This window comes from Cricetulus griseus, chromosome 2 (genome assembly GCF_003668045.3).
Source record: "Cricetulus griseus strain 17A/GY chromosome 2, alternate assembly CriGri-PICRH-1.0, whole genome shotgun sequence".
Lineage (NCBI taxonomy): Eukaryota > Metazoa > Chordata > Mammalia > Rodentia > Cricetidae > Cricetulus > Cricetulus griseus.
This window is the reverse complement of record NC_048595.1, coordinates 412,328,333-412,349,794: the sequence shown is the minus strand read 5'-3', so window position 1 is coordinate 412,349,794 and position 21,462 is coordinate 412,328,333. Positions and strand designations below refer to the sequence as shown.

At 43.0% G+C, this 21,462-nt stretch overlaps 1 protein-coding gene across 1 annotated transcript in view; it reads right to left on the bottom strand.

The window, feature by feature from the left end:
* Positions 1–21,462, bottom strand: part of LOC113830655 (aldehyde oxidase 1) — a 64,324-nt gene that overhangs the window by 28,751 nt on the left and 14,111 nt on the right. Inside the window, exons 8-22 of the mRNA XM_027396932.2 lie at positions 20,951–21,031; positions 19,678–19,822; positions 18,972–19,064; positions 17,964–18,115; positions 17,704–17,797; positions 16,097–16,206; positions 14,988–15,172; positions 13,934–14,096; positions 12,138–12,230; positions 8,304–8,473; positions 7,886–8,000; positions 6,451–6,573; positions 4,041–4,137; positions 1,853–1,977; positions 375–508 (exon numbers count right to left, since the gene is read on the bottom strand). Of these exons, the coding sequence (XP_027252733.1) occupies positions 375–508; positions 1,853–1,977; positions 4,041–4,137; positions 6,451–6,573; positions 7,886–8,000; positions 8,304–8,473; positions 12,138–12,230; positions 13,934–14,096; positions 14,988–15,172; positions 16,097–16,206; positions 17,704–17,797; positions 17,964–18,115; positions 18,972–19,064; positions 19,678–19,822; positions 20,951–21,031 (1,880 nt within the window). The remainder of the gene's footprint in view (positions 1–374; positions 509–1,852; positions 1,978–4,040; positions 4,138–6,450; positions 6,574–7,885; positions 8,001–8,303; positions 8,474–12,137; positions 12,231–13,933; positions 14,097–14,987; positions 15,173–16,096; positions 16,207–17,703; positions 17,798–17,963; positions 18,116–18,971; positions 19,065–19,677; positions 19,823–20,950; positions 21,032–21,462) is intronic.

Sequence of the window (21,462 nt, the reverse complement as noted above, 5' to 3'; positions counted from 1 at the left end):
CAGTTTGGAGGTCTGGTTAATCTATGGTGTCTCTCGTAGTAGATCAGTATTCATCCCTAGTAAACAAATGGACTTTGGGAGCCCACTCCACATAGAGGGATACTCTCTCAGACTAGACACACTGAGGAGGGTCTAGGCCCTGCTCCAAATGGTATGACAAAATATGAAGATTCCCCCATGGAAGGCCTCACCCTGCCTGGGGAGCAGAAAGGAGATGGGATAGAGGGTTGGTGAGAGACTGGGAGGAGGGGAGGGAAAGGGAACCGGGATTGACATGCTAAACAAGCTTCTTTTTAATTTAAATTGAAAAAAATTATATATAAAAAAAGATTTCATTTCACTTTCAGTTTCTTTCACAGATTTGTCCCACTTACTTGCTGGCAGCAAATGCAGTGATGGCTGCCATGACGCTGGTTTTGCCCACCTTTCCTCCAAAGGCCCCACCAACTCGCCTTACATGACACATGACCTTGTTGACTGAGAGCTTCAAGGTAGAGGCAACTACTTCCTGTGGACAATACCAGTTTTCATTAATCTGGCCCATCTTCAGCAAGCTTAAGACCATCACTGCCATATCCACAAGTAAACAGGAAGCCTGTACCCCACGGTCACAACCATTACAAAACTGGATTCCATACTGTTCAATTTGATACACATGCCATGAGGTTCATGTGGTTATGATAAATGACACAGAAGAAAATGTCCAATAACCTTACCATCACCTACAACCATACTTGTGGATATTTGGCTAGAATGGCATTGCCAAAACCACTATTAATATTACCTAGTTATTTCTATAGCAGTGAGATAGTTCTGTGCCTGCCAGAACTACAGCCAGAGTATCCTTCTCACACTAATTCCTCAGGGAGGTTTCCTGAAAAAGTAAGAGGTCATGGTCTCCTCAGCTTCTCTATTTGCCTGTTTCTACATTTAACGTCCTTACTGGGTGACTGTGAACACTGACCAATTGGTCATCTCAGGATGTGGGTTCCTGTTTTGTCATCCTAATATTTATAGATCATTTTGTCTTAACTACTGTTTTTATTGCTGGGAACCCAAGATAAATGGCCCATTGTCACACAGAGAATTGAGCAGAAGAGCTGAGGAACAGCAGTGATCTGTTCCCTCTTGGTGCTACACCTTCCCCAGTGTCCCTGTTCACATCTACACACTCCTTCTCTGGTCCTTGGTACCTCCCCACTGTTTCCGGATCCCTTCACTTTGCTCCCTGACTGTTTACCTCAATGCTTAGACCAGTTCAGGCAGGCATCATCTCCTTCTTTGCATTTGGGTTGTCTGGGACATGGACAGAGGAAACCAATGACTTCAGAAGAGATGAGTAGGTGAATGAATGAGTAGTGTTTGTGCTACCGAGCTGCCAGGGATGGACTCTATTACAAAACTTCACTCCACTACAAAGGCAGATTATGGCTTCTGCTTTGTAGGATTTCCTGGGTGATTCTGGCCCTCACCACACTCTCCTTTCTCTTAAATCCTCCATTATGTTCTTTTTGACTTAGCGGGTTTACTGCCTTGCCACTTCTTTTCCAATACTGTATCCTAACTGCTTCTTGTCAATTAGGTGCTATCATTTCCCTTTGTTTTTAGCATCCAAGAGGACATCAAAAGATGCCTGCTGGTTGCATAACTGATTTTAAAGCTATGGATCCACAAAGACCTCTTTCTACTTTAACAAAAACCCTCTTGTAGTTAGGAAAGTATATGGCTGTTATATCCAACTTTATTTGTCTGTTAATACTTAATATGTTGCTTTGCCTGTAATTGTTCTTAGTACATTTTGCTGGCACAAGCCACTTAGCCGTATCCTCCACCCACAATGACCCTAGGTTACCTGGATGTATCTGGGAAACTGTGTGGACACGTAGACATCAATTTCTCCATCCTCTCCCTTGGGGACAACAAGCATGCTTTGGGTTTCCATATAAAAATGTTCCTGACCGCCTATATGTATTTCACCTGGTACAGGAAAATACTTAGAAGTTACAGGCTGACAGAAAAAAACAGGAAGTCTCTCCCACCCACTCCTATGGTCTCATGACACAGAAACTCCACCAAGTGAGCTATAGACAGAGAAGCCACACAGTGAAGGTGACAAACACAGACATTCAGCTTTCAGGTTGAAAGCAGAGGGGTAGAGGGGACCCGCTTGGCTGTCAGCGTGTATAGCTAGAGCCCTACGGAAGGAGATCTGAGTTTCTAGAGTGAAAATTCTGTGACAAGAGACTTCTAGTTCCAAGATGAGATGGCATATTGTGTGACCTCCCCCATTGCTTCCACTAAATACATCTAGTCATCTGAACATTAAATGTAAAGGGATTTAAGAAGTATGGTGGTTAATTGTGCAAAATGGAGTCATTGATGTCATATCCAACAAAAATGGCATCAAGAGGCCATTGAGGAAAACACTCACTGTGTATATGTATTCCAGAGCCATCCCCCAAGCCCAACCCAAAATGAGACCTAACTGTAAGTCCCTTATTCTAATTCTTATTTACCAAATAGTGACACAGGCCAATAAGAATGTATGTGTGTCCTGCTAGTGATATTGCCAACAAATCCTGACTTTCCTTTTGTTCTCTAGAAAATAGGGCATCCTTCTCAGTATGAATCTCCATATTGCGTTGTATTTCTTGTTTATTGTCCCAAATAAATCCATTCTACCATTCTATATTCCCTTTCCCCCCTCTCTCTCCCTCTCTCTCCCTCTCTCTTTCTCTCTTTCACTCTCTCTCTCTCTCTCTCTCTCTCTCTCTCTCTCTCTCTCTCTCTGTCTGTCTGTCTGTCTTTCTGTCTCCTAACTGACAGAAGTTCCTAAAGGGTAGAGAGAAAAAGCAAAGTAAATAAGGACTTTAGGATACAAGTAAAGGATCCCATTAGCAGGTGGCTTTCAGAGTAACAGCCATCATGCACCTCATGTGTGCCAGTGTTGGTCTGGAGAAGCCAGAAATCCCAAAACACCCACAAGCAAAGTAAAACCTCACTCCCAGTACAAAGGAAAGGTAAGACTTCTTATTTGTAGGATTTCCTGGGTGATTCTGGCCCTCACCACAGTCTCCTTTCTCCTAATTCCTCCACTGGTGTTCCTTTTGACTGAGCGGGTTTAGTGCCTTGCCACTTCTTTTCCAATACTGTATCCTAACTGCTTCTTGTCAGTTAGGTGCTATCAGCTTGAGAAGACAGGTGTTTCTCACTTTCCCTTTGTTTCTCAGCATCCAAGAGGACATCAAAAGATGTCTGTCTGCTGGTTACATAATTAACTTTGAAGCTGTGGAAAAGCAAACAGCCTCATGAAAGCCAAAGGACCCTAAAGAGAGAAGCCTAGGAAGACAGAATCCCTTCAGACAAACACAGGAATCAAAAAATGTAATGAAAAGACTAGAAAACAAGGGGAGTCTCACAAACCATGTGACAAAGTAAAAGAACTCTGACCTTTGTGTGACAGGAATCAAGAACTTGAGAAGTAATGGTTGAATATTTCCCAAACTTTAGAGAAAATATGAACTCACAGATTTAAGAAGCTGAGTGACCCCCAAACTGTATAAATACAAACAAATCCTTGGCATGACACAGCACGGTTCAATTTCAAAAAACTAAACACAAAACTAAATTTTATTCTGAAAGCAGCCAGAGAAAAGGTCAGCGCCTGCTTTGCAAGAAAAAACACTTGTAAGTACATGCTATTATTTCTCCTCAGTAACCATGGGGACCAGAGGAAGTGGTACAGAACTTTTGTACTTTAGTCAACTCAGAATTCTGTATTTGGTGACAATATCTTACAACAATGAGAAGGAAATCACAGTTACAGAACAGGCTGGGGTTGGACAAGAAGTAAACCTGGTTTTTGGTTCCTTACATAACTTGTGATCCCACCAGTGACACAGAGAAAGGAGGTGTGAATAAGGGACCTACACTCTGGGAGCAAAGTCCACTGAGGCTGTGGGATGGTTTCTAGAAGGCAGAATGTCAAATTAGGGAAACCAGAAAGTTTCTGTGCTGCCCCATTTTAAAGGAAGTTTTACCTTCAAGAATTTGATCAACCGTTTTAAATGCTTCATCAATATCCCCACACTGCAGTTTCCTTTCTGATCCATAGAAGGACTTGTTTTGTATAGCTTCCTGAAAAGAGAGTAGAAACTGAGGCATCCTGGGTTAGAAAGCCTGTCTTGGGTGTCCCAAGGCCTGTGTAAAACGATCAGGTCTGGGTAGCATTTCCCTTGTGGAAGGAATCCAGGCACTCTCCCATCGGCCTTGGGAGGCTAAGCTGAAAGCCAAGCTTCAGAGATTCTCCAAGAAGCAAATGCAAATGCCCAGGGAGTCCAAGGACACTGAGCCTGCTCAGAAAATACCTAATACCTCCAGGAACCAGAATGGAGCTATTGTTTTCCAGGCAGATGATTCTCTGGGATTAATTCACTCTATGTAGCCAAGGCCACTTAGCTGACTCCGAACCAGACAGAGCCATCTATCCATGGTCATTCCTCCACTATGTGTGACTGTAGGCCTCTCAGAGAATCATCTGTTGCAGGCACACAAACATCTGACTGTAAATTGAGACCTAAAAGACATGGATGGCATAAGTGTCATGTAAATGCCAGCTACAACCACTAATGACTGGAACCACAGGCTCTGCCTGCTAGACTCAAGCTTCTCCTTCAGGGCCATGAGTATTTCATTCCCACAGGGCAGTGGAGCACCAGGGACCACCAGTCATGGGTCAAAGGTTCACATAAGGCTTGCCTGGGTACCACAATCCCAGTTGCTGATTGTTCTTTGGTTAACTCAGCCAATTTCCCAAACAGTCCTTGTCAGGAAGGCTGTAATAGGACTGCAGTATGTTGAGAGTTCAGTGGAGCTCCATGACATAGACTGAGTGACACAGGAGAGTTTGACCTCACTTCAAAATGAGAGGTGACTCTCATGCAATGCCAGTGTCTGGTGTTTTCTGCAAGGAATTAGGGGTCCATTAGGATGAGATAGGAAGGGAAAAGTGCTATGCATAACTTTCATTTGGCTGTGAAGCAAAAAAGGAGAAAAGTGAATATTTATTCACTGGTAAAGATTACAAACAAAATTTTGATGAATCATTACTCAAATAATTTCTTTCAAAAGTATTTATTACTCAAAAACAAAATATTCAGAAAAAGAACATATAAAGTAACCAAGAACAGTACGAAATGGAAGAAGAAAATAAACTGAAAAGGGGAAAGGTTTGAATTTCAAGCTGGCTAGAAAAACAGTATAACCTTTTTATTTTTGTCTTTTTCACATGACTTTATTTTAATTTGAAAATAATATAGAAAATTTTCAGAACCAAGGACCATGTTCCTAGGAATAAGGCATGACAGGAGACACACTCAAGGTCAAGTGGAGACACTGATCTTGGCCAACAGTTTCCTCATTTTAAGATAAGATGAGCCACACAATGTGCCTGTGGCACAGGAGGCCTCTACTGCCAAGGAAGTCACCCCACAGATCTGTTCCTGTCTGGGCTCTTCTCTCCCATTCCGAGAGAGGCAAAACTGGGCTGGTGTGGGACACACTTCAGAGAGTGGGTACCGTGTAGAGCCTGGAAGCCTTGCTTCTTTAGTTATCATTGATGCAAGGGCCATGTTGGAAGAACAAGGGAATGCATACAGGTGAATGCTATCATTTCATGGGGCAGGTCTTACAACCTCTATAACTTTTCAGCTTTTGCATGAAAATTAGGATAGAAATACAACACTCATTTTTTTTCAGTTGCTAAAATTCCGTAGGCATCAAATGATCCACGTCTCATGGGTATTTAAGATGTGCATTAAACAATAGTAAAGTAGTGTCTACAGTATGCTGTATGGAATATCTTATCAGCTCCCACTGTGTTCCTGACAAAGCAGGAGACACTATGAATCAGAGCTACAGGACAGCTTGTGCTACCCCGGCTGCCCACTCAGCACTCTGACCTTTCCCCTTCCAAACCATGGTATTACCTTTGTTAGATCTCTACACCCTAGACAGCCCATTCACTTAAAAAAAAATCTACCCAAGCCCCATCTCAGTTGTGACAACAACTCTTCCATTCATATGGCCTCAGTCATTAATCCAGAGACAGACATGGGACAGAAGTGGACAAATGAGTCTGGGTCTCAGGACATGTTTGGAGCACTAGGACAATAGTGTACCTCTCCTCCCAAACATGAACAGAGAACACAAGATTTCCAGCTGCCCTCTCTGAGAGCGCAGGGGAGAAAGCACTGCTGTGAGTGGCACAGAAGAGAAGAAAGAGCCAGGTTCTTGGGAAATTGCTAATGCTCACCCTTGGAGCCAACAGATTCCCTGTGCTCTAGAAGCCACTGCATCAGATTTTCCTGTTCCTATGCTGAAGCACTGCAGCAGACATGCCACTCACACCTGCTCTTTGGCCCCTGAACTGCCATAGGCTTGATCTCATACCTCAATCGTTAGGATCAGAGGCTCCAAGTCTTGGTAGACAATCTTCACTCGCTTTGCAGCTTGTTTTGCGTGCGTCTCAGAATCTGCAATCACTGCACAGACAAGATGACCCACACAGTGTACCTGCGGCACAGAGAACAGGGCACACAACACATTGGTGCCTGCCATTGACTGTGACCCTCTCTCACATTCTGAGAGACACAGATCTCTGCTTGTTTAGGGTAGACATTGGAGGACAGGTACCATATGCATTTAAAGGCTATGCCTCTGCTAGTATACAGGGTCCTGCCTTGAGAATCTTCACCCCGACTTCAGACTTGGGAAGGCCAAGTTTTCTTCAAGGGAGAGCTAGAGCTGGGGCTGTTTGAACTTATAATGTTCTTTTGGGTAGAGAGTAGACTGACATGTCTCAGATAGAGAATCTGAATCCTGTCTTTGTTGTGTTGCAGTAGCCTGAGATCCCATGGCCAAAGTTAATCACTTGAAACTTTCAACTGGCCTATGTTAGAACAGCTCCTCTTGTCTCCACCATCTGGGAAACAGTACATGAAATATACACATAAATCAAGTATGAACTCTCTCTTTAAGAATTATGATAGGTAGGAGAAGGTCTACAACATGTAAATGAACTTCACACAAGGAGCAAGGGCTGGGTCTCTTATGTCTTCTCTGGAGTGGAAGAAGTTTAAGGACAGGGCCCACACATTTTTGCTGAGTTCAATTTAAAATGCCATGGGATATATACCGTGCAGATGAATGAATCATTGAATCAGACAGGAAGAGATAACTTTCAGATCAAGAAATGAGGAATGACTTTACACTTAACTAGGAACTTGCACTGTGGACACACTGGGCCTGGGGTAAAGGCTAGACAGACTTGTGGGAGAAGTTTGCAAATCACAAGAACAGCTCTCTGCTCATTTGTTCTTTCACACTTCTTGCAGCATAACATTACATCTTAATAATATAAAATGCGAACATATGCCTTCCTTTAAAAAAAAAAGGCAAGATGTCATGTAAACCAGGCTAGCCCCAGATTCATTAAGTAGCTGAGGTAGATGACTCTAAAGTTCTAATCCTTCTGCCTCCACCCACCAGGTATTGGATTTGCAGGTACACATAACCACATACAGTTTACATGGTGCTGGCGCAGATGGATCCCTGGGCTTCCTGCACACCAGGCAAGCAATCCAACAGCTGAGTCACATACAACCCCAGCCTTGAAAGCAGCTCACATAACCAATCAGCTTCACTCAAGTGGGAAATGAATAAATTTCAATTCACACCTATCAGAATATCAGTGGTTCATAATTGCTGCTCAAAGAATACTAAATTCTTTAATTTTTTTTTACCACAAATTAGACACTGTCTCTATGAGAACAGGAGGTGCCATTGACTGGGAAAGTTGTTCAAAGAGAAAGCAAAAAGGCAATACCTCATCTGTGGCCAGGAATGTCTCTGTGTCGAAGGTGTTTGCTTCCTGAAGTTGATCTGCAGTAATGATGTCCACCACGCCTGGCAGGCTGAGCGCCTCCGACAGGTCTATGGACCTAGGAAAACACAGAAGACAGCTCCTCAAGGCAGCTGCCAGGCCCTGAGACCTGAGAATGTGGCAGTTGGAAAATAAGGAGTCTGGGAGGTAACTGCTCTGACATTTATCAGCCAGGCACAGGACAAAGCTGGGGCAGAATAAGGTGACCCGATGCAGGACATTTGTGAGGAAATCTGCGTTCCAATCCCATTTCATCTCTAGAGTGGGTGTCACCAAGTCTCCATCTACCTCTCCACACCAGTACTTCCCACTAACAGAGCAGAGCTAGGGGAATCTCCTAGCTGTGGGTGAGGACACTTACACAATCTTAGCATGTGCTCTTGAACTGGTTACAAAAGTCAGGAAAAGCTCCTGGTCCACTGCAGGCATGTCATCACAGTAGATGGCCTCACCGGTGGCATGCTTAATACCAGAAAGGTGCATGACGGGACGCCCAATTGGGTCTTGAGGAAGCTGCTTTGGGTCTACATTCTGTTTAATAAAGAACAGACGTCTAACTTTTACATTTCTATAGACACAGTAGGAAGATCACAGAATGTGTGTCTCCCATGAGACAGTAGCTATGTGAATTTGTGCTTAAGCCAGAACGCTTCTGAGTGTGAAAACTCTCACTATTTTCCCTATTCCAAAGAACCTGGGAGAACTATTTGGTAATCACATTGGAACATGGAAGTGGGGTACATTTTTATTTCCCTTAGTTTTTGAACTGCAGATCCCAAATATCTCTAATGGAAACTCCGTTTGCCTAAGCACAAGGAATTCAGTCTCTCTTTCATACACAACCAAATTCACACTGGGGGATTCAGGCTTGAGCAGGGATCTGAAGCTGCCCCAACATCCACTAGCTCCACAGATCCCACCAACTGCTCTTCTCCCTGACAGCTCCCCGCTCCCACTCCTTAGAGACCTGACTGGCAAGGAAAAGAAAAACAGATGATCAGGCATCATCAGGCATGTTTTCTCAAGTGCTGCAGAGGCAGACATTGACTTCTCTGATAAAAAATCTCCCCCAAAGTACCGAAAGTCCTATTGTATTAGGCTCTCAGCTTGCCTACTATTTGAGTGAAAAATTACTTACATCTCATTTTTGTTTTTATAGAAAACTCTCAGAGATTTTCTGTTTCCATCCCAAAAAGCAAAGTTCTCAGTAATATATAGGCTCAGACACTGAGTGAATGTGTTCACAGGGATCTCTAAGGCTCCTGGAGCTTTCTATTATTAATGCTAACACCTTTTACCATAAATAATGGAACATTTCACAACTGTGAAGAAAGCCTTCTGAAACTTTACTATGTTAGGTCTGCCAAAGGACTGAGGAAATTCTCAAGCCTGCAACAGCCAAAAGTTGCAGGCTTGAGATAAATCAGGAAACTGATTTATCAAAGTACCAGCCAGCTGGAACAGACTGGGGGCCAACACACTTGACCTGACACATGGTTATAGTTACAGTGGGTAAAAGTGGATAATCCCTCAATCAGGTGATCTCCTGAAGCCAGAAGGGACAGTCTGGATGCAGAATATTTCCCAAAGGCTTGGTTCTAAGCTGGGTGCTTCTGGGATCAGGCAGAAGGAGAGGTTATAGTTCATTGGGGGAGCATAGCCTTTGTCTCTTTCTTACTTGGTGGTATAGAATTCACAGTTTGCTCTGTCATGTGTTCCCCAGCATGCCATCTATGCCTCTCAACAGTAGCCAAAAAGCAAGGGTCCACCTTATTAAGGACCCCAATGCCAATCATCAATCCCTTGATGACCTTGTGTTTGTGAGGAGGGTGATGAAAGTGAACTTCCAAAGCAAGGAAGTGAATTGGGAGAAGTATTTTTTGTGATAGCTGAAATAGCTCTAGGAAGTCAGATGGATGCTTGTGTGTGTGCATGCTCACAAGAAAGCTTATGTGAGAGACGGAGAGAGAGAGACAGATAGAGAAACTGAGACCACTGGGGAAATGAAAACAAAATTTATCTATGTGGGAGATACACTGAACCCCAAACATTGCCTCAGAACCCAGCATGGCAAATCCATTCAAGATCAACCACTGAGAAGAATTTCAATTTTCGATAGAATGTCCATCATATGGCTTTTGTTCCTCTCTGAAATGCAATCCATGGCCAAAGTGGTATAAGGGTCTCTATAAGTCATATTTCACAGAACACTAGGGAAAAGGGCAGCTGTTTTTAACTTTCAAAATGTTCACTTCCAAAGCAGTTTGGAATATTTAAATTTTTTTGAACATATTGAACCCAAAACCTCAAGGGACCTACAACTCCAGTGTTCAGTGTGCCATGATGTAAGTTTTATAACAAATCTGTCAGCAGATCGGATGCACAGCAGTTTTAAAATCTCTTCCCATTCCTGACTTAAAACTCTAACACGAATTAAATCTTATTCAATTTACCAACAGAATGTCTCCCTGCTATATTTTTGTGATGTTATTGTTAGTATTCGGGCATCTGTGCCGGCCTGCCTTAGCTGCAGCCACTAAGAGCATCACCTCTGCATATTAACCATGCTCCCTTTTAAAAGAGCCCTGCCTACCTCTCCTCTTTCTCTCTCTCTCTCTCTCTCTCTCTCTCTCTCTCTCTCTCTTCTCTCTCTTTTCTCTCTCTCCTCTCTCTCTCTCTGTCTCTCTCTTTTCTCTCTCTCTTTTCTCTCTCTCTCCTCTCTCTCTTCTCTTTCTCTCTTTTCTCTCTCTCCCCTCTCTCTGTCTCTCTCTCTTTTCTCTCTCTTTTCTCTCTCTTTTCTCTCTCTCTTTTTTCTCTCTCTCTTTTCTCTCTCTCTCCTCTCTCTCTCTTCTCTCTTTTCTCTCTCCTCTCTCTGTCTCTCTCTTTTCTCTCTCTCTCTCTCTCTCTCTCTCTCTCTCTCTCTCTCTCTCTCTCTCTCTCTCTCTCTCTCTCTCTCTTCCTGTCTCTCTCTCCTCCCTTCCTCTCCTCCCTATCCTGCTGCTTCTGACCCTTAAGTCCAGTCTCCCTCCAGCTTCCCTTTCCTGTTTTTTAAGATCCTTTGCCCCTCATTAAAAAACAAACAAACAAACAAAAACCGCTCCTCTTGAACTCTGACACATGATGTCCTTCTCTCTTACATTGCTTTTTAAAAATAGCAGCAAATATGACAAGAAACTTCCATTTGAAAGCTAAGGGAAAGCCAGGCAGTGGTGGCACATGGCTTTTATCCTATCACTTGGGAGACAGAGGCAGGTGAATCTCTGGATTCAACCTGCTCCATAGAGTGAGTTCCAGGACACCCTGGGCTACATAGAGAAATCCTGACTAGAAAAGCAAGCAAACAAACAAAGAAACAAACAAACAAAGCTATGGAGAGTTCCATACTCTCTAGTAGTCAGCCTTCATCAGGACATCTGGGAAAATAGCTCTTAGTACTCTTGTTTGATTTCACAATTAAATGTAATCTGCAGAAAACCACATGGAGAGGAAGGACTTGGAAAGGAAAGTATTCCAATACAGGAACAAAACAAACTAGCAGCTGTTGCAATATCCTGCACTGTGTTTCCATGGACCCTGGGAGCAGAGGTGTGTCCTCGTTATCTGAAATGAACCAAAGCAGCTCATGCTCCAGCTCAGAACTGGCCACAATGTCAGGGTAGGAAGCATGGAGCAACAGACAGCTTGTTTATGTCCGTGGGCCGAAGCCATGCAAAACAAAAGAAAACAATACGCAGTCTTTAAGGCAAAACCAGGCTTATTTATTTAAGATTTTCCAGGTATCTCTTTTGGAGGGGATTTCTAATTGGTTTGGGTTACTTCTCTTCTTCTCTTTTTGACATACAAGGGAACAAATTCAGGGCCTTGACCATACTCTACCACTGAACTGCACTCTCAACCTACTTGGGAAGTATTAATGAACACTGGAAGGCAACTTGTCCCCATCAGGCAAAGGCCCTGCAGTCCTCTCTTTGGTTTGTTTGTCTGTTTGTTTATTTCTTTTTCAAGCCTTGGCTGTCCTGGAGCTCACTCTGTAAACCAGGCTAGGCTAGCCTTGAATTCACAGAGATCAAATTGCCTTTGCCTCTTGAGTGCTGGGGTTAAAGGCGTGTTTCACCACTACCCTGGCTATCTTCGATTTTAAACACACACACACACACACACACACACACACACACACACACACACACACACTAACCTGGTGGGTTAATGTTCTCCAATAATGTTTTGAATGAAGATCTTCTAAAGCACTCTCATACCTGTCTGCCAGGCTAAGATAGTGACCTGGGTCCTGCAGAAGAAAATGACAGTAGACATTTAAAATCTCCCAGAATGTTCTAGGGGAGGATTCTGGTACAATTCCCAGCAAACATCTCTACTCTGAAGTCTGGAGTTGATTAAGCATTCACCCTTTCAGAGCCCTGGAAATCTAATGATCACCTGACTACAGGACAGGTACATATCTTTCTACGTGATGTGTTAACCACATGAAATCAGAACATCACTGACTCCCACCATCTGTTTCATGAGACTATTTTCCAATCACTAGCAATTTTCCAATTTTCCAAATACTATTTTCTCAACCTTGTCCACATAGACAGACCTGCTTTCCTAAGTGTTTGGACAGAGGGTCATATGCATCAATAAACAACAAAACAGAAGTCAAATAAATCAGAAAAGACAAAGCTCAAAGCAGGAAAAGTAAGAACCAATGACCAATATTGCAAAAATCTCCAAAGGTGCCTGGTGGCATCTGCCAGGCACAGAGAAGTGTAGAGATGATACAGCGGCTGTCACCACACAGGAGGGAGTCTTCTGAGAACAGAACAGTAGGCCGTGTACTACTTTATATGAAACATTGAACAATATACTTTATGATTATTTTATAATTTAATAATTATTTAATTCTTATAATTAAATAATTTTAATAGAAAATAAAGTTAACAACAGCTATTATTTTCAAAGAGAGGAAGGTACATGAATGGCAGAAGTTCAAATCTATCAGCTGATTCACCAAAGAACTGTTATATTTGCTATTCATTAGGAGTGTCTACAATTACTTTTATTTTTTCACTTTTGGTTACCTAGTAGAAATATATCATTTATATATGATTTTGACTTACTCCTCTAAAAATTTGATACAGCCCATTGGTTCTTATTTATTTTCATCTATACTGAGAGGACAACCTTAAAAAATCTTCATGAATATTATTAATAAATACATCTCCTGTATTATTTATTATTATTCATAAAATATATGAAATTTTATTAATTCTTTGAGAACTCAGTATAATGAGTTTTGATCAAATTCTTCCCCTCTTCCCACTCTTACCCCTATTTAATATTATTGTGTTGATCTCTATACAAGGCATCCAGTCATGGATTCTAGTCTAATTGGCTTGACTGAAACATGAGGGTAATGAGGACAATGAGGCCCAAGTTCCTCTGAAGCAGAAAATGGTTTTCAGAGAACTGTTTTTCCAGTTGTGTTATCTCTAGGCAACAATAATGTAGCCCTGTGATAAGGGAGAGCAGGGAAAGAATGCCTGTGTATCAGTTGGCTTACTAAATACTATATCACTTCTCCCCAGCATGCCTCTGAATCACTAAACATTTTTCCTGCGATGACTCGCTTCACAGTACAGCAGTGGCCGCCATCGTCTTATGGAGGGGAGTTAACCCAGACAAGAAAATCAAATGTAGGAAGGTGAGCTTCAGTAGTGGGAGAAAATACTTTCACCTCATTAACAGGTTTTGTCAGTGTTATCCAGACAGATGAGAGGTCAGAATAACTGAGTGGTGTTAAGCAAAACCCTGTGCAGGCCTGTGCCCTCCTCACAATTCTTCCTCAAACTTACACCATCCACAGACAGCCCTGTGGAAAGCCATCAATAGGATGTGTTCCAGTTTTTCATCCATTATAGTCCACACCTCCTCGGCAGGGTTTGGGCTTCTGCTTTAGCCATCACAGTTCACACAACTAGTCCCACTTACCATCCTCTTCAAACCCTGTGACACCTCCAGGTAGAACTTGAAGAGGAAGCTGATGATGAGGGTTCTCTTGAACTCCACCTTCCCCCCAGGAGCAGAGCCTGGAAGGGTGACTTCATTCAAAACCAGTCTGCACGCTGTATCCAGCATCTCTTCATTCCAGGGCCTGTGAGAGGCAGAGGAGGAGACTCACAGGCAGGACTCATCATCTCACAGGTTCAGCTGACAGATGAGCAGGCAGCTATAGTCTTTACAGGAGCAGGAGAGCAGGGGCTACAGCCTGGCAACCAAGTTCAGGCTGGTTGGCTTCTCTCCAAGCATCTGGATTGGGTCTCACCATATCCTCACCCATCAGAAGTCCTGAGCTCAGGAGTCACTCACTGCCTCGTCTACTCCTAGGACATTTCTGTATGGCAGCACCTGCCTTAGCACTGTGTATGTTCACTTACAAAACCCTTGCAGGGTCTCACAATGACAGGTAAGGAAACAGAGGTTCCATATTGTTAAATAGAATGTCTGGGTTCATGCAGTTATGGAGACTGAACTAAGACATGCACCAGGCAGTCTGACCCATTAAAGGCTTATGACACATGTGCTGAGTCACTGCTCTCTGTTCATTTGTCTAATAAGTTCCCAAGAAAGATTAGCTATTATTACCACAGATAAGACAAGAGGTGGTTAGAAACTGATTATCACATGATCTGTTTTTCTTCAGAGTAAAATATTCCCCCACAAAAGAATGCAAATTTATACTCCAGGAAATGAGCATCTGACACCCTTTCTGTCTCTGTCTCTCATATACACATATACTTCTACACATGTACACACACAAGACACACATGCATACACAGAAACTTGTGTGCTTACACACACTATGTACACAGATTATATAAAGCTCACTTCTGAATTTGCTCAAAAGCAACATGAAAATAATTATGAAATCCTGTTGGGATTCCATCCATAAAACTCTGATAGCTTAAGTATTTTCCTTCTTTTCATTACATCTTCCCACAGATTGGATTGTTCTGTTACCTGGAAGCTAAAGACAATGTCTTACCTTCCAATGAGTTTCTGGCAGGAGTTCTTAGCACCAATGGTGGTTGCACCAACACCGCCATACAAAATGGATAACTCTTTAATGATGTCACCTCCTTCTCTAAATAGGACTCTCATTCCAGAATTGACAATTGCTAATGCATTCTGGTGGCGCTGGGCTTGTCTGAAGGCTGACACAAACTCCCACTGAAGAAAAAAGGCACAAATGGAACTCCCCTGAGAGACCACTCCATGCCAAAGGGGTGATTTGATTTCAGCCCATCTTCTGTTATAGGCTCTGCTAAGTGTCCCCTAAGTTCAGATGCTGGGATTTTAAAACCCAGTACTTCAGTTCGTTGGGACAAGGTGTTCAAAGCGCTAAGGTGAAAGTGAGGTTAATAGTTAGGGCCCTAATGCCACTGGCTTGTGTCTTTTTAAGACTACAAGTGGACAGAGATATGAAAAGGACCACGACAAAGAAGATGGGCATCTATGTTCAAGGTCCGAGGCCTTAAAGGAAAACATCAATACTACTGACACCCCAATATCAGAGTTCTAGTCTCAGACTTCCCAGAAAATGAACTCCATTATTTGAGCTACTCCGTGTGTGCTTCTTTGGGAGGGCAGCTCCCCTAAACTGTCACATTTCACAAGGCAGGCATGATTCTCCATTGTACAAATGAAAAACCTTGGACTTGGCGTGATTCATAAATTAGTTCAGGTCTTGAAGCCAGGACTCAAGCCTCGGTGCATCTGACTCCAAAATCCATGCTTTCCCCCTCCAAATTCCCCTGCTAATGTCTTTTTTAGCTTCTTTTAGGCCACAGGATCTAGGCAGACCTGTACCACTTAGGGAAGAAGTCAGAAAGGACAAAGAACGTCTTAAAAATCTGTTAAAAAGCAACTTTTAGAGTTTGGGGCAGAGGAAGAGGGAGGAAGATCTCCTAATTCTAGAAGTGGCAGGGGACTCCACAGCACAGTGACAGTGACTGTGCACAAGTCCTCCAGGGAAGAGTGACCTCTGTCACTTCCTAGAGTGAGCTTCCCGCTCTGCAAACATATGTCTGTCTGGAGCCCACTCAAGCAACTGATGCTGGGGCACTGGGAAATGGAGAAGAACGCCATCCTTACCTTCCGGGAACACGGGATGGTCACTGAGACCAAAACTTCCTGAGGCTTAAGATCTGCATCAGGACACTTGCGGAGAAACTGCTCACTTAACGGGATCTGTCTTTCTCCATCTGTGGAAAAATGATACTATCTCTGGAATCTGCAGTCTCTTGAACAAAATTCCCAAACTTGGGAAAAGATTCTACTGGCTTGTGCGTGTGTGTGTGTGTGTGTGTGTGTGTGTGTGTGTGTGTGTGTGTGCGCGCGCGCGCGCGCTTTGTATGTGTGTGTGTGGGGGTCTTCTTTGACAGCATCTTACGATGTTTCTTCCAGCCTAGACTGCTTCCCTCCTTTTGTCTTATCTCCTTGCTTACAGATAAAAACACCCAGAGATTCCTAAAGAACAGGCACCTTAACAGCCTCTTCACAATAGCCTAGGGCTTTGCCCTGAGAGAGTAGATATTAATATATCTTATGATACCCGAACAAGTCAATGCACTTTTGTGTACCACTGAGTGTTATTTTATTTGGGTATGCCACACCCACACCAGCATGTAAAGAAGTTCAGCCCTTCAGTCAATGGACTGGAGGCAGGAACAGTTTATAGCCATAGCAAAATAGAACAATGAAAAAAAACATAAAAGCTTTTTGTGTTCATATTCTCTCATCCAACCTTACTTCTCATGACAGGAATTTTTTCAAAGGTGTTTTATTAAAATTGAAACTCAGAATTTAGCTCACCCCCCTTAAGATTACTTAGAAGTTTAAATGCTAGGAGTTGATGTTTCACGATGTATGTAACAGAAAGCTAGCTCACATTTTAAATAAAGCCTCCACATATTTGTAGAGTACCAATTATAAAAATGTCCTAAAATTATTAGAAAAACTGGAGTAAGAGAATATTCTTGCACTGAATTTCAAAAATAATAGTCAAGTACATAAACTTAGCAGGTCCAATAAATATTTAGTTGAAAAAGATCAGTGAGCTTTCAATGAAGATAAACAGAGTACAAGCCCAAAGCTTGGATGTCATGAGAGTCAAACACCCTGGTGCCAGGGAGAGTGTCCCCAATAAAGGAGCACAGTGACTCTCAGAGCTTATTATTTTTGCCAATGACCAGCTCACATCTGAACATTAACAACACAAGCATGTCCATGGAAGGGGAAAAAAACAATAGAATCCCAGGATAGGTATGAATACAGCAACCACATTTTTTTTGTTTTTTTAATTTAATTTTTGAAATTACTACTCATATTTAGATATCCATTCCCCCATTCCCTCACCCACCCATCCTCCCATGTTCCCCACAAACCTCCCTCCAATTCCCCCCCAACTCCTCCCCAGGGATAGTGAGGCCCTCCACTAGGGAGCTTCACAGCAAACACATTTGTAATGACAGCATCAGGTTTCAGCTCCAATAATTTGGTCCCCTGATAGTTCAAGGTCTCAAGAAGAAACAGATGGAGAGACTGGTAGTTTTAGGACAGACTGATCAAGCCTTAGAAAGGTAAAGGAAATTAGTAATGTTATAGTGAATAGCCCTTTTCCAGACTGGACTTCCTGCCTCCCCAGAAGCGAGAGAAACAAAGGAAGCTTAATGAGTCCCCAAGCAGAAACTGCTGTTTACCTGTGGACAGTAAGTGGAGGGTGCAGTTCCCCACAGCCAGGAGGGGATTCAGATCCGAGTCCAGATGTCTGCTCACAATGTGGCCCCCTAAAGACTTTAAAAAGCAGGTTCTTTCACTCTGTTACATAGTTACAAAGTACAAGCCCTAAATAGGGAAAAAGTGATGCTCCACAGAGCTGTTCTGTTGTGTGTTTAAAGAACAGATAGGAGCTGTCAGTTACAGTCACCCCAATGCCAGAGCTGACTTGCCAAATACATACAGCCATGTTCCTGATCTGGGACCCGGCCAGAGTTCTCAGGTGCTTCAGGAGGGCACGGTATGTCTGTGTCTTCTCTTCTGGGAGTTTCTGGACCACAGCAACCAGAATGTCCTTCACCTGATCCAGGCTGAGGCCAGCACCGAGGGTCAGCCCTGAAATAAAGTCTTATGAGTAATGCTGTGTGGTCAATGACGGTCTAACACGGGAATCTTGATATTGGATCCATACTATTGTGCCTATGAGTAATGGTGGTGAGGATGGTGGTGACGGTGCTGACTGTGGTAGTGATGATGATCATGATGGAGATACCGGTGCTGATGGGAGTGGGTGTGGTGATGGCAGTCAGGGATGTGTGGGAGGGTTAATTAAGGTGGCATTGGTGGTAGGTCATAAAGGATAGATTTCATGAATACTGAGTTTATCCCATATTATGCTAGCTTTAAAAACTCCACATATTAAAACAATCCACAGGATATTAGTAGCCTCACTTCACAGATGGCAACACTGAGACTCAGTTCAGTCATGTCCCCAAGATCTCAGAGATCCTAGATCTCATCAGCAAGGATTGGGTTTGGGGAGCTTTGTCCTAAACCACACTACAATGACTGCGGCTTCTCACTGCCATTAAACCAAATCCCTTTGCAGGAATGAAAAAGGCTGCACTGCAGGTGCTTAATACCAGACTCTTCTCCTTCTGCTGTGCTATGGAGAGCAGCGAGCAGGCCTCCTTCATCTTCATCTTATGTTCTGCACACACGGCACAGATCCTCCTTGAATACTGAGTTCCCTGATACTGCAGATAGGAAAGTTTCCCAGTGACAACTGGACTTCTCAGACTGCATCTAGTGGAACTTAGAGAATTCTCCTTGGACTTCCTCCAGGTCCTCACCACTCTGCCTGAAGAGAATTTGAACTCTTACTAGAAATAGCTCTGCCCAGTCTGTCTGCTAGACTAAGATGTGACCTAATGAGTGCATTTCCAGGGAAACAAAGACCAGAAGAACTCACCATCACGGTCCTGGCTTATAACACACAGCTCTTCAATTCTGTCAGGAGAAATTATGATGGGGTGGAAGACACCTTTAAACTTCACTGCGGGACCTAAGGGATTGTGGGAGAGGCACAAGATTAGAATACAAGGATGTTAACTATTCTCCTAATTTGGAATTATGATTAAACCCATGTCTTTGGGCATCTGAAAGTTGTTTCCTTTTATTGGGCTGATTATTGCAAAACACAAGCAGAGACAGCAACTGATTAAACTGCAACTTTTGGAAAATGGTAGCCCTAAAACTTGTGTGACATGGCACAATTAAATTTCACTTGGAGAAGGTCCTGGAGGCCAAGTAAAGAGACTATGTGGGGAAGGAGAAGGCTCTGAAACTGCCTTTCAAGTAAATCACATTATAGTCACAGTCACCACCCAGAGAGGAAAGACAGAGCAGTTTCATAATGAGAGCTCCTGTTGTCCCCACATGGAAAGCCAGAAGCTGGCAGCCTGCTGCTGACTTGCCATGGGGCTGCCCTCTACTTCAGTGAGGCACAGGCTAGTCCTGTTGTTGGCTTACCATGGGGCCACCCTCTGTCCAATAAGGTGGGCAGTTTCTAATGCTGGAACATCTCTTGAACAATACTGGGTTTTCTACCTTTCTACTGACAACAAACACACATGAAGCTTGTTTCCCTCATAAGATGTCCCAGGGTGTCTGCATACCCACAGAGGTGTTGCCCATGACAATGGGGGCCTGGGGATGCTTGAATTTAACTTCCACAAGTTCCTTCAAAGTCACTGGGGAAATCCATGTCATTCTATCACCACGAAACACTCTAGTCTTGAGTTGCTGTTTCTCAGCCATTATCTATTGAAAACAACAGGGATTTGAGAGAACTTGTGACCAAATTCCCATCTTTTCACTCTATTTTTATTGAAACAGAGAAAAGAAACACATATCTTCTAAAAACTAAATGTTGTGACCTGAAAGTAGAGCTTTACCAAGAGTCAGAGTTCAAGGATAAAGTCTGGCAGTAGTTTACACCTGGAAACTGAAGCTCCCATTTGCTCTCGAACACCTCACAGGAACTCATTTTGATGTTCACTAATATAGCAATCTGCTCATTTTGCCAAATCATTCTACAGAAACATGAACTTCAGCATAAGCGGAAGGGTAAAAAGTCTACTTTGAAACGCATTGACTGACCTTTAACATACATCACCAGCTGTGTTTACATTCTCCAACCCTCATGGCAGCTCTACCCTCCCTTCTCCACCTCTTCCTTGGCCCACACTTTCTGGACTCTGAGGTGAGGATGACGGGTAAGTGTTGCCTATTTGCCCATCAGTTTGTCCTCTATAAAATTTTATTAGTTCTTTGAGAATTTTATATATGAACATAATATATATTTGTTATATTCCTTCCCCTAAATCCTCCAAGATTAACCTTCCATCCTCCCAACTTTATGTCCCCCTTTCTTCCCTCCATATTCCTTCCCTACTGAATACAATTTGTGCTCTCCATATACTCATGCAGATGAGGCCATCGCCTGGGTCATGGTCAGCCTACAAAGAGTCATAACCTCGATGAAAACTGACCCTCCTTCTCTAGCCGCCTTTCACTGTATCAGGTAAGGGTGGGGGTTCGCGTACTTCTCATCTCTGCATGCTAAATGTTGACGGGTTTGAGCTTGTGCAGGCCCTGAATTCATGAGTGCAGTGACCATGTCATGTCTAGACGACACTCTTTCCTCTCCCTTTTCTCAGTGGCCCCTATGTCTTGGGGGCTGTAATGTAGATGTCCCATTCATGCTGAGCTGAGTACCCCACAGGTAATTATTCTCTACTTGACAAGCTGAGAATATCTGCATTAACCACTGTCTGCTGCACATGACATGTCCCTGATAAGGTCTGACAGCCACACCATCAGCTTTTGAAAAGGTCCCTTCTGCCATTTGAACCTGAGCTCTTCTAGGTGAGCAATGGCCCTTCTTACCATCAGCTCTGGGGGAAATATCAGCTCCTGGGTTGGGTCCAGTGGCAGAAACTCCTCTTCTGAGTAGAGTTCTGGACTTGTCTTTAAAAAGAGAAAATGACAGAAGTTAACAGTAGTTCCCCCTATTCTCAGGGGACATATATGCCTGTTGGTAACCAAAACTACAGGCAGTTTTAACACACATTACATTTTCTTTATTCATTCTTAATGCAAAACTTAGCAACATAGTCTAGTACTAAACATACTTTTACCCTGAAAAAAAAAAAGAACCCTGTAACTAGTCATTGGCATATCTGAACTATAGCATCACTAAGCTTGTTCTTGGTGTCATTATTAAGTATAGCAATGGTATTTGAACATAGGTACTGTAATACTGTGCTAATCAATATTGTACCTGTGACACCTATTTAGTGACAGATAGTCAGGCAATGTATACATTATGGATACATTGGACAAAGGGATGGTTCACATTCCAGGAAAGACTGGGACGAGAATACTCAGAGTTCCTCATA